The 13,618-nt window shown below is 36.3% G+C and overlaps 1 protein-coding gene across 2 annotated transcripts in view; it reads right to left on the bottom strand.

The window, feature by feature from the left end:
• The window catches only part of LOC122527418 (fasciclin-1-like), a 31,291-nt gene extending 18,130 nt beyond the window's left edge, over positions 1 to 13,161 (bottom strand). Inside the window, exons 1-3 of one of the 2 annotated variants that reach the window (XM_043651588.1) lie at positions 12,493 to 13,161; positions 5,413 to 5,655; positions 3,834 to 3,863 (exon numbers count right to left, since the gene is read on the bottom strand). In XM_043651588.1, the coding sequence (XP_043507523.1) occupies positions 3,834 to 3,863; positions 5,413 to 5,592 (210 nt within the window). In that variant the 5' untranslated portion in view covers positions 5,593 to 5,655; positions 12,493 to 13,161. The remainder of the gene's footprint in view (positions 1 to 3,833; positions 3,864 to 5,412; positions 5,656 to 12,492) is intronic. The other variant, XM_043651589.1, reaches the window with a different exon arrangement.
• Between the last annotated feature and the right edge of the window lie 457 nt (positions 13,162 to 13,618).

The raw sequence follows: 13,618 nt of genomic DNA on the forward strand, positions 1-13,618 counted from the left end.
ATAAATTAACATTCTACCGACGGCTATAAAGGGTTTGATTTTCATTCGGCGATCAATCGAACAGTGGTTCGGACCAATTACACGAAATAATAATAAATCGTTCGTAATTAAAAATAAAAGGTCAAGATTGTAATAAATAGCTGCAAACAAGTCCCTTTTATTTCAAACATGTCGCAGCGAACCTCGAGTGCTCAGGTCACAAATTACGAAAAAGGAATTATTTTATGGAAACCTATTTAACAAAGAAACTTTTTCATCAACACTTGCAATAATTCGACGTAGTTGGAAATTTACAAAGTTGGAATATACAAAGTTCAAAGTTGTACTAAAATCTATCAATCTAGTTTCAATGTAGCCAAGAGACAGTCTATAAAATTTCTACACACTATACAGAAAATTATTTTATTAAAATATTATTCTCGTTTCACGTGCCTTCGTAATTACTATATTTCATTTAGTTTTATAAGCGATCTACGAAATTGCAAACGATCAGGAAATATAGCAGAATCATAATTATACATAACAAGTAAATACGAATAGGAGGGAAGTATCTTGAAATTTTTCATCGATGTATTACATCTGCACGTCTACGTAGTTGTAACGAGTCGATAAAGCGATACATCATTCGACGCGCGCCGAATAAATAATGATTAAATGGAAAAGCATTATCGCTCGGATGGCCTAAATAGAGTCGAAGATTAATCTATCAGTTAGCAGAGAAGTGGATAAGAAAGGCTTTGCAAAATGAAGGTCTCGGCGGGCGCGTGAATTAATTTACGAACGAGGATTATGATAAAAGCCATAACAGGCGTACTAATATCGAATCGCTAATTGCCGCTTATTAAACAACATGGACGCGGTAATGCGTGGCGATATTTATTAGCAACACGCTGAGCTGTCCCTACTAATATTGACTTGGCCGGCCTTCGTTTGCCGCCGCTACGATGCGCGTATTAATTATTGTAAACAATTAGTAAATCGTTCTAATAAAGAGTAATGAGATTTCCCCGTGCGCCGTTAAAATTTCACGTTTCGCCCTGGCGGACTGCGCCTACTGGGTTTATTCGACCAATAAAATCTCGCATGGCCGATAAATTGTTAAATTCGAAATATCTCCAGGTGCTTCAATTTTGAAAAAATTCTCCAGCCATTACAGCCATTACGATGTAATTATTTTCAGAGAAGCAATAATAATAAAGAGCAATAATAACGATAGGTATATTTAAATAACACGCACAGAAGTTTTACTCGCGTATGGTAGTATTGATGATTTTTAATAATTCACAATTCGTGGATTATTAAACAAAATTCACAAATCGATTTCGTAAGATTACCTAATAAAAACCTAATCGGCGGTGCATTGCACTTGAAAAATAGATATTTTTTTATTATAATTGTTATTTTATTATAATCATTATTTCGCTAATTTTATTATGGTCATTAGTCGCTAATGACCTCGCTGTCGATGCGACATTAAAGAAAAATAGAAAAAGAAGAATCATTATTTCTTTTATTTTAATCATTATTAATCAGTTATTATAATTGTTGTTAACCATTCTCTTGCGGCAGATAAGTGATAAAAATATGAGAAAATGCACCTATGAATATTTCAAAATTCAATATTTATCTTCTGTATCCTAATACTAACATTATCACAAATTGAACTCTTTCATTTGCTGTGTTTAAACAATACTTCGCATCGTGCGAGAAACTAAAAAGTCGCAATATCGAAAGCATAGATCGAGTAAACTTTGCAACAGCATATATATACCCGCAATTATCACGTTAATTAGCATTGGCGATCGCCGAAAGAAACGTAAAACTCAGCGGAATATTTCATTTAGCGAGGGGAACGCCCCGCCCGAGCCAAATTACAATTCGAGTCGTATTTTTCGCGGTATTTTCAGCCGTTTATTACGCCGCGCGGAAGCACGATTTTTCACCCGTTGGATTTGCAAAACGATTCTGCATCCTAACAATAAATTTGGCGTGTAAACAAACGTGTAAACAAACGACGAGCTCGCGCACGATGCGCGATGAAAGAAATAAAGTTGTTGAAATTTATTCAAAGGTAGAGAAGCAGAACGTATGAATTTACGCGGCGAATTATTCTTTCACGGCTCCGGAATATATCGTTTCAATTACATGATTTTTCGTTTCTTGTTTCTTTCTGTCGCTGCGTATCTAGGAAAAAAACTATTCGTAACTCAATCCCACGCGAAATGAAAATCTCTCAATTAATATCTATGCGCGTTGAAATTTCGTAGTTTCTAAAAAAAAAATGGCCGCACCGTTTATTTGATATCTCGCGGTTTCCTCCTCTATCGTTCCAAGATTTTCCGCGAAGCACTTCATTAAAAATTTTTCTACCAAATTTTCATGTACTTCAGCATGAGGCGGAATTTCATGTGTTTGTCGATAATCGAAGAGTTGTACGAAGTAAACGATCACGTAGATAAAGAAAATAAAGTTCGCGTGATGCAAAATTTAATATCGCCTCACTCACGACAGGGTTTCACAGGAATAATTAACGTAGCCTGTCTTCACGTAAATTTTCATGAAAATGAAATCGTTGTTTTTCGAGATTTTTTTGTAGTTGAGATACAGGATTAAAAGTGATAGATAATATCACTTTCTTAAAATGGTATTATCGCGTAATTCATACTATAAATTATTCTGAAAAAAGTTATTTCATAACGATGTTGTATTCAAAAATAAGCTGAAATTCGGAGAGTAAGTTTTCATGAGATCTTGGAAAACTTACCTCAACAAGCGCGTGCTCGAGAGAGCCGTGTCTACGTTATTCTTTACTCATATCACTGGCGATGAAAGCCAGAAAGATATTCAGTCGAGATTTACAATTTTTGAAAATAATGTATTCCACGAAAACCCATGATTCGTTGTAATGCAAACGTAATTTGTCATAGTTAAGCAATCATTTTCTAGATTGAAATCGAATCTCTCCTTGAAATTTGAATGCTTCGATTTGAAATTCCGCCAACGAAACAAGTTTTCATTTGGAATTCTTGTGAAAATATTTAAATACAAATTTCAATTATCTTTCATTCATGAGTCTATAAAAATATTCTAAAATAAAGTATTATAAAATACGAATGTACAAAATAATTGTTCAAATATTTTTTGCTACAAGAATATTCAAAATCGTTGCATCGCAAGTTGATCGTAATTCATGATTTCAATCGTTGTTTACGTATTCTTTTTAACGAGTGCCGCGATTTAGTCAGAAGTTTCAAGAAACGGCATTAAATGAAAATGAACTTCCCTAGTCGGATCCGATAAGAGGACTCTGGCGGAATTAATTGTAAGCAGATTGGTAGGTAAAAGTTTGACAAGAGGCTCTCAACGTCTCATAACAATGTAACGTAGGCTAGTCTCTTCTAAGTTTCCCCAAAGTTAACCAAGAACACCTGTTCGTTTCTCAGCTGTTCGTTATCAGCCGGCGGAAAATTTCTTTTCTTCTTTCCTTTCCTTCCTCTCGTTAAATATCGGGAAACGAGTTCTCTCACAAACGTGCATACGTGTAACTCTGACGGAGAAGCAGGGCACAAGAAATCAAAATTCAACATAACGCAATTACGTGCTGCGGAATGAAATCTCGTTTCGAGTCGTACGAGGGTTTCCGCAGACCATAAATACAGTATACAACGTGATTTCAAGTCGGGATCAGCAGTAAGAGAAATAAATCAAAGCGAAGAGACAGAGAGAGAGAGAGAGAGAGAGAGAGAGAGAGAGAGAGAGAGAGAAAGAAGGATGCAGAGAGAGTTTACAAATTGTTGAACAGCACACTGAAAGATTTATAAATGTGTAATTACCCCAAATTGTGGCTTCCCGGTCAAGGATTTCTTGTTCCCAGAAAACAAACAAATATCCAGTTAATCAATACGTGTAATCATACGCGCATGTATTGTCCGTAATCTTGGTAAGACAATTGTTTGCAAAATGAATATCCTTTCGCGCCAAAATGATATGAATCAGCAGAGAAATGTTCATAAATACCGAACCTTCTTTTTTCGACGTTGTGAAATGAAACATAGCGGCAAGCAAAGTTTCGATTCGCTTCTGATTGTAAAATTTTAGAAAGATCGCGACCTGAAAGAAACTATAAAGACATACTTTAAAAATAGAAAATTTTCTTTATTTTTTCTTTTATTTAGAATTCCTTTATTTAGAATTTTATTTAATTCCTTTATTTAGAAATTCCTTTATTTAGAATTTTATTTAATTTTACTTAGATCCTTTTTTTAGACTTCAACTCCCAATTATTTAAATCATTTGGATCCTTTGGAAGTTTAGCAATCCAGTGAGGCTAAAAATGACTAACAATAAGTAGGTAACAATCTATCGCTAACTTTTGATAGGGTCGAAGACAAATTTTTAAAGAGCACGATTCGTTTTTTTTTAATTAATTTAATTTCCGATGAAGCAATTACCAGAGAAATGATAAACACGTGAGGATTGATTTTTCGTCACGCGAGATTAACGGCATGTCTAGAACGTGTATGGATATTGGAAATTGGAAAGATATTTGATTCTGTCATCGGATCTAAAATCGATGGATATTGGCACGGAGTGCTGTAATTCCATGTAGACAGAGAGATATAGAATTTACAATAAACCGACGCGTATAAAAGACACGTGAAATTTGGTATAATGGATCGGAACACCGTTCTCATCGATTCATTTGACGATTTATATTATAGCTTTATATTATATGTCAAAGTTTCTGTAATTAATGCTGGTACGGAGCAAGAAATATTTTGATTTAATTCAACCCATGAACTTTGAATGAAATTAGCTTTTTCAACATTGCAGGAAACTTAGGAATATTCGATAATTTCCCATAATACGTGTTCCTTCGAATTTATTGAGAATATAATTAATTCAAAATAACGAGACGACGAACTACTCTGTTATGAATTATGAAACTCTAGCATACGATCGTTTCGATTATATAAGTCCACTGCTACGAAAGTATAATTAAAGCGATTGTATTTTAATGTTCGACAGAAAACAAAATAACAACATTTTCATGGAAATTTGATCCAAGAAACATAATATACGACTCGAATTTTCTTTTCATTTTTCGAATCGATCCAACTTCTCAACCAAAAATCCACGAGTTATCGTAAACTCGCATTTCTCTGCCTGCAAATATAACAAAACTTTTCCAACCTCCAAATATTCTACGAAACGTTTCGAAAGTTGTAAAAATTCGAAGTTCTGCAACTTCCAACTTATCTTTCGACATCCGTGCACAGCACGGTTCGTTTCTCGTGAACGATGAAAATGTTATTTCACAAACGATTCGAAGCGATTCGAAACTTTCACCGACGCGTTCCCCGAAAGACAGCGTGAATTCGTCAAAGAAATTCGTAGAGTAAGATCGCTCACCTGGCTGACGCTCTTGTTCTTGATCTTATCGAGTGGCAAACGTTCCTTCACGTAGTGAAGATTCAGGATCTCCTTGACGCGTTCCTTGTTCTGAAGGATCTTCTGCACGCCGGGTTCCTCGAGGGCCGCGTTGCTAGGCGCGAACAGCGTCACGTCACGAAGATGGCTGATGGTGCTCATGATCTCCCCGCCGAAATCTCGTATGGTCTCGTAAAACTTATACACCGGTCCGTCCTTCTTTTCCTGGATTTAGAGAAGACGATTTCTGTATATCGGTAGTCGAACGCTCGAACGATTTTCGTTCTACGTGGGTTCGTCGATAGAAAGAAAAAAAAAAAAGAGGACTAAAATAAAATAAAATAAAATGGAATGAAAAGAAAAGAAAAGAAATCAAACGAAAGGGAAGGAGGGAACGATAACAACAGTGACAGAGATAGAAAATCTCGGGAGAAAGATGTCTTTCTCGACGGCGAAATTTGCGAAGTGCGTTTTCTCCAAGTTCTTTTACTTCGAGAAGATCGGAAACTTCCCTCGGCTGAAACCAACCGAATTCTACCGCTCGTTTCATCCGGACGGAGTTGGAAAATCTTGACGAGTTGAAAAATCTCGACTCTTAATTAAATATCCTCGATTGAAACCGGTACATATTAAAAGGAAAAGGAGCAATTTTCTACGGCCAGATTGAAAAATTCCTCTCGTCGGAGGGTGTTCTTTTGTTCGACGGTGAATTGAAAAGCGATTGTTTTACTTCCCTTTCCTTCCTCGAGCTTCGAATTTCACCGTTCTTTATTCTTTATTCTATGGCAAAAGCGTATCCGTTGTAATCAACTTCGCATACTTCGCTGTGCACGGGAATGACAAATAAAATTTGCTCGCATATCGCTGGGATCGCGAGGGGAGGCATTGAAACGCGAAAAACAGAGATTCAAGCTGTTGTGGAATGATTAATAACCCGTGTCCCTCTTTAAACATCACAAAGAGAAAAAGAGAGAATAAAAAAAAAAAAAAGGAAAAGAAAAGAAAATGAAAGGAGGAAAATAATCGAAATAGAGGGAAAGAGTAAAATAAAAAGGATTGGAACTGTTGAACGCATGTTTGCGGAAGTAATAAAAGTTGAATAAAATCACCGACGATGAAGTATACCGAGATACGAGGGCAACTCGTTTCGAAGACACAATTTCGGCTGGATTTATCGAACAGACGTGCTATCGAAATTAATAAACGCCACGTAGAATGATTCACGCGATCGGATCAGGTCGTATCTCTTCCCTTATTCGAGCGAGGAGAAACGGCGGCGAAGAGCTGATTTAATTTTCTTTGATATTGTATACATACACTGTATACATACTTCGCACAATTGAGAAGGATCGTGCTTCTTGTTTCGCTGGTGATTCGACAAAGAAAAACGTGAAGCAACGTGATAAAGAGCTACTTTCACGCGGCTGTAATTCTTTTGAATATTCACACTTCCATTTGAATATTCAGGCATTAGTCACAGCATTCAAATTTATTAAAAAATGGAACTTACGCTCATCGTACGTCGAACGAAGTTAACGTGGGTCTTAAAACACATTATAGACACGTAAAAAGTTCATTTGAAAAGGAAATGAATTTGAGAAAAATATCAATCTCGCAGGAACGCAATTTCAAAGTTACACGATATTATGTAACAGTTTCAGCCTTAACTTTCAAATTGAAATTCTGATCGATGTTTCTAGTTTATTCTTTCGATCACAAGAATCACGTCCTTCTCGAAAATACCATTTGTTATGTTTGAGTCTGCCTTGGAGAATACAGTTTTATCTTTGAGGCGAGTTGACCCACAATCTGTTTTCCAATTGACATGCAAACCCTTGCACTACTATTTCCCTTACAGTTTCCAAGAAATACATGTATCAGAAAGCATGTCAAAAATTGGTTCGGCTTTCACGTCAGGTTGGCGAGAAGGTAGGTAATTTCGTCAATTTTGTTTCAATCGTTCCATAAGTTTCACTATTCAATAAGAAAAAAAGCAAGCTATCGTAAATGATCAATCGAGAATGAGGGTAAAATTTGTCCACTTGAATAACTTGACAAAAATTAAAAAAAAAAAAAGACTCGATCGTACAATTACAAAATTGTAAAATACGATCTGATCTGATCATTAAAAGTCGAAATTCCTTTCCTACCAACCTCAAAATTATAACTCGCCAACAAGTCGCCAACAAATTCTTTATATTCGGACAGAACTCAGAGCCACCAGACACGCCTAACAATAAATATCTCCCATTTCACATCGTAAAAGCTAAAGATCGTGTAACATATCAAAAAGATATACGTCAAAATTCCACGTATCAAAGTTCTTTCCTCTCGCGAATTCCATTTTCCCCGCCCCTCGCCGCGGTCTAAATCATTATCAGAACGATGCCATTGCACAACGACCGGTTCGATCGTTCCCGCCGGAACACCGATTTTTCCCGAGGCTTTCAGCGGGGCTAGAGTTACGACCTGTCGCGCGTAAATCAGCCGGGCACGATCCAGAGAAGGTGGCGTGGCGTTGGCGTATCGCGACGCGTCTTTCAGCGTCCTGACACGATCAAACGAAACGTGCGTGTGCGTGTGCGTGCCGATGGAACGTTAATTTTGCCCGCGAGGGGACGTGGCGCGTCCCCTTCGGCGTGGATCAAAGATTTCGCTAATTGATCGTCGACTCGCGGCACGGGAAGCTCGCGAAACGGAAACGAACGTCGCGTCGTGAACCGTTGCCTCGGGCGGCGTGATCGTCGTCGTCGTCGTCGTCGTCGTCGTCGCGACGCTGACACACCACCATCGTTTTCGTTACGGCAACGTCGACGGTTCCTGTTCTCTTGCCGCTTTGTCCGTGCGTAGCCGTTCAATTTCAAACGAAAGAGGAAACGTGTATCAAGACCTGGGTAATTAACGATCCGCTAATTGCCTGCTCGTGACTACCGATCTCCCATTTTTTTTTTTTTTTTTTTTTTTTTTTTTTTTTTTTGTTGGAATTTTGCATCGGTGATACGCGAGCCATGACCGCGTGTTCAGAAACTTTAGTCAATTGACATGTTTAATGCAGCGGAGGTGCAGTTTATTTCTTTTCTACAGAACGAAATTTTCGTTGGTAATCTTGTAGTATTGAATTATCTATGTTAATTGCGCGAACGAAAAATTATATATAGGTGGGAAAATTACTGAACTTTTATCACATAAATTTAGATAGGCGAACTTTACTGTGACAAGTGTAGAATCTTGCAATTGTATTGATCTCATACATAGTTTTATAGTGAGATTATACTTTATAAAATTTTGGTGTACACTATCTACTGATGCTAAATTCCATTATTCCTTTGCACAGGAAATTATGTTAAAAAAGGAAAAAAGATAAGAAAGGAGAAGTGGATGTAGTGACGTAGAAAAGAGGCTGGTCATATATATTATTCACTGAAAATTTTTCCTATAATTTATCCTAATAATATTCGATTGAATCAGTTTACGAAATTTTAGGAAAAATGATGACACGATTAATATTAATAACAGTCAATACTCTTGAAATATTTCAAGATCGATATTTAATCACAGAAAGAGGCATTTGATCTAAAATCTAAAATATTTTCCACTCGTATGAGATATCTTTGTAATCATTTTATTTTTTCACTTGTTGGAAGGAAAAATAAAACGTTGCCAGACCAGAGACTTTTACACACCACTGCGGCTCATTTCAAATTCTCTTACAGCACAGACCAACTCGAAGAAGTTAATATCTAAAATTTAAACATCACGATTGTAATTCATACAATAATCTTTGGTTGATAAAGAAGGCGAAACTGGGGAAAATGTTAGCCGCTTGAGTAACTGATTTTGTAGCTACGATGTAAAATTCGGAGAGCAGCTTAAATTTTCGACTACCCTTCAGATAAATGAATCAGGCTACTTAGGGAAGGAGTTAGAGAGGATCATCCCACTCGATATGGTTCTTATACTGGGATCGCTTAAATGCTTAGTAATTTAGAGGCTTAGTGAAGTATTTAATCCTTTTAGAAGGGAAATTTCAGTGGTCGATATTCCCAGTGAAATCGATTAAACGCCACTTCATATCATTTTATTGCATCAATTCGTAATATCAAGATCGAACATTGAGTAATTCTTTGAACGAAATTTTGTTTATTCGAAGAAGATCTTGCATTTTCTCGTGGAAATTTTGATACTAACTAATTACTGATACACTTTGATGATTTTAAGTAATTATTTATATAAAACAGATCGAGTCTACATTGTTGCACGCAAAATTGATTAAATCTAAATTGCAGGAGCTGAAAATTAATTGAGACACTTTGTCTTGTTAATTTTTCCAACATAACTTTTTAGAAGAAACAATTTCGATATACATACATACATATGTATATATATATATATATATATATTCCCATTTAAGAGTTATAAAATAAATAAATGATTCTTTACGTAATAAAAAAAAATCCGCAAAGTGCCAATATAACAAAATCACACGCGATTAAAAAATTGCACGTAAAAGTGTTCAGTATTAAAATAAGAATGAAAAATATCAAAAAATAAAAGTGTCTCAATACTTTAGTACTACCGTTAGTAGAAATTCCAATCTATCTTTTACTGCTGCCATTCCAAATTATTTCGCAGAATTTCAAATCACAATCAACTATATTGAAGCAATGCCTTTTAACGTTTTCGTATAATATCTCGTCTGGCTCTCCCGAAACGGGAAGGGAATATTAATATAACACCTCCCCAACTTCCTTCTTAAACGAGAGGACTCATTTAGCTGGTCTGTACTTTTTCTTTCCCCGGTTATTACGTTTGCCGCGGGTTTCTCGACGTTTCGGGAAACAGGAAACAGGGAAAAGGAGGTGATTAAATCGAACATCCGCGGCATAACCGACAAACAATATTGACAGAGGGTCCAGGGAATAACAAAAGAGGTTTAGCTGGCTTCAGTTGGCCAGACGGAGAATTCGTTGAATCAACATCGGCCATGCAGCGTAATTTTAATAACAATAATACGGCTCTACGTTTAAGATCTCTACCAAGAGATATAAATAAGCTGGAGAAACCTGTTGAAAACAACCCCGAGCCTTTCGTTTGAAACAAATGAAATTGGGGGAAAAAAAAAAGTTGGGAAACCGAGAGAAATCAAAAATCACTTTGAAACGAAAGTTTTTTTTTTTTACCAATCGTCGAAAGGATGCTCGTTCTGCTGGGATTATTATACTCGAATGTATATCGTTTTCTTTTCTCTCTTTCCTTTTTCTTTTTATTTTTTTTTTTTTTTTTTGCCATTCATTTGACCGATTTAATCGTAAGCCAAAAAGATGTGAATTTTTAATCCAGAGCATAAAATAACAAGTGAAATTAAATACTCTACGTCTTAGTAATATGGCAACGATTGACGTAACGAATAATTGACCGTTTCAAATATTTTTCAATCTCAAGATGATAAACAGATCACAGCATTAAAGATCTCTGCGAAATATACACTCGCGCTAAACATTTCGTGCGAACATTTTCGTATTACGTTCGCTAATGAAATTTCAAACATTTGTAAACGTTTCAAAACAACAAAATGCATTTATAAAGGATTCGTGCAAATGTTGGAATACTTTGGCGTGCCGCTGTAAATTGTACGGTGGCGCCGAGGAGACTTTTAATCAGACATTTAAATATAATCTAATTACAGAGTGAATTAATACGAAATAAGAGTAATTCGAGCAAAGGAGTTGGAATCTTTCTGGAATGTCCCGCTCCTTTGTCTTCGGTTAATTAGCAGCCGTAAAAATCGGGGAACGCTTCAAAGCCTTTCAGGCTTTCTTTGTTACCTTTTGTGCCTCGATTTCGATATCTGTAAGGAGGCTTTTCATACTCGTCACGCAGCGTTAAATTCAATCGAACCGAGCTCCATTGTATGTTGTACCTGCCTCGTTTCAGTGCTCTCGAGCGTTGGGAATTAACGTTCGAACAAGCTAATGAACAACATTATCAATTGATTTCTACTTCCTCTTGGCTTATCACGATATTGATTTTTCATACGATATACTGACGATTCAGAAAGACGATCGGAATGCTCTATGCAATAAATTTATAGTTTAAATTACAACATAAAAACATAACCTTGATCTGTGATTCAACGATTAAGTATTAAACAAAATCAAGTATTAACAATAATCAAGCAGAACGAAACATCCTGTCCTCGTTTCACTCCTAGGCGATATTGCGTTTCGATCGTAGATCGCTCTACTTAAAAAAATCAATCCAGAGTAAAGTTAAGTTGCGGTAAGTACAGTCGGTTTTCAGAGAATCAACTGCTCCGATCCATCGTATCTCTCGTCTCTCTTAAATCGATTTAATACAGAATTCCCAAACGAAAAATCTGTCAATAAATCCATACTGATGGATGTCGCAGTTTCCTCGACAGAACAGTTTCCGCGTTCAGATTATTCGAAGCTCGCTAGCGTAGATCCTGCGTATCGTCTGAGAGACGTGTTTGAAGTTAGCACGGACCTCGTGATACGATACACGCGGAATGTTTTCGAAAATACAGCGCAATTTACACTTGCAAGCTCGAAACGATCTGAACCGCAATAATTCGAGTCCCGTGGAAGCTTGGAATCTCAATACACGGCGGATAAGGGGAAACAAAGAAAGAGAGAGAGAGAGAGAGAGAGAGAGAGAGAGAAACGGAGAGTCTTGAGGTTGCTCGATCCTCCGTCCGACTGTTCTTACAAGCTCTCCAGCTATCTTCTCCACGTTTTCTTTAGAGAAACCAACAGAAGCTTTCAACAGATATACACGACTATTGTGGTTAATATATATATATATATACACACGAATATGTATATATATAATATGTGTATCTGTGTTTTTGTTGTATGTGCGTGTGCGTGTGTGTGTTTAACGATCTAGAATCGCCCACTCTAGACTTGTCTCGCAACGCATTTCGTACGCGTTCTTCAAGTATATATATTTTCATTTCGAAACAAAGGGTAATTTTTTTTTTTTTTTTTTCTGTCGTGTGTATTCGGTAGTCGTTGATGAGTTCATTTAATAAGTACTTACGATGCCCTATATGACATGCAGAGTCCAATAGAGACATGCAAAGCACCACAGAATAACATCATTGAGTCAATATAAGAGTAATAAACACATGTACACAATTGATAGAGAAAATTCGAATCGGCTAATTTAACCTTTCTTTCTTTCTCTTTTCACTCTTCGAACTTTTTTTTTTTTTTTTTTTTTTTTTTTTTTTTGTTTCCTTTCTTTGAGCAGGAGTGAACGTGGACTCCCGCGATTCATTTTCTCCAGTTCGTCTGGAAAGGAAATACTGATCTACCTTGCGCTCCATACCTCGAGTGAATATTATTATCTTTGGCGTCCAGTTTCGTTTGGACCTGTGGACGTTAACGCGTTCAATCTGGCGTGGATCAGCCGCAAGACCGTTATTCATATTTTATTCGACTCTCTAGGGTGTTTCTAAGACAGGAAGCGGTGTAAGGTTCGAACGTAATACGCTGAAATTGCATCGTGAACCTATGCAATTGGAATTTAATAAGCGAACGTGAACTAAAAATATTTGGTTATATACTGCTCTAAGAGCTTCTAAGAACTTTAAAACTCTTTCATTCGTCGATCTCTAAAGAATACTGTACCTTGCAGGCCACCGACAACCTCATTCAGTTAGACGAACCGTAATTTATTAATTTCGTAACTGATCAGAGATGAATTCAAACGAAGAAACGAAATCTGCGTGAAAAAAACTAGTTGGACAATAACAGTCGACGTTTACACGCCGGTTTGAACGCGTTAGAAAAGAAGCAGGAAACAAATCAACGTTTTTGTCGACGAAAATAAATTCTAACAATTAAATCGAATTAGGAAAAGAAAACAATTAAAGAAATTATGAGAGGCCAAACTATTTGAACTTGTTGTAGAAGAATTTCTACGTGTTAGAGGAAAAGATTTTGAAACTTTTCGACTGTCGACGATTACATTGGTAAAATTTGAAACATGATGTAAAAATGAATGCAAAAGTTACTACATGGTTGTTGCAAATGTATATTTAATTAAAAATTGACAGATATATATGTATATACCGCGAATTATTATTATTATTATTAAAACTAATCCCATGGGCAATTATATCAAGTATCTCGTAAACTTTTACATACATTTTCAGATTTGT

The sequence above is a fragment of the Frieseomelitta varia genome, unplaced genomic scaffold (assembly GCF_011392965.1).
Source record: "Frieseomelitta varia isolate USP_RPSP 00005682 unplaced genomic scaffold, Fvar_1.2 scaffold_217, whole genome shotgun sequence".
NCBI classification, from domain to species: Eukaryota; Metazoa; Arthropoda; class Insecta; order Hymenoptera; family Apidae; genus Frieseomelitta; species Frieseomelitta varia.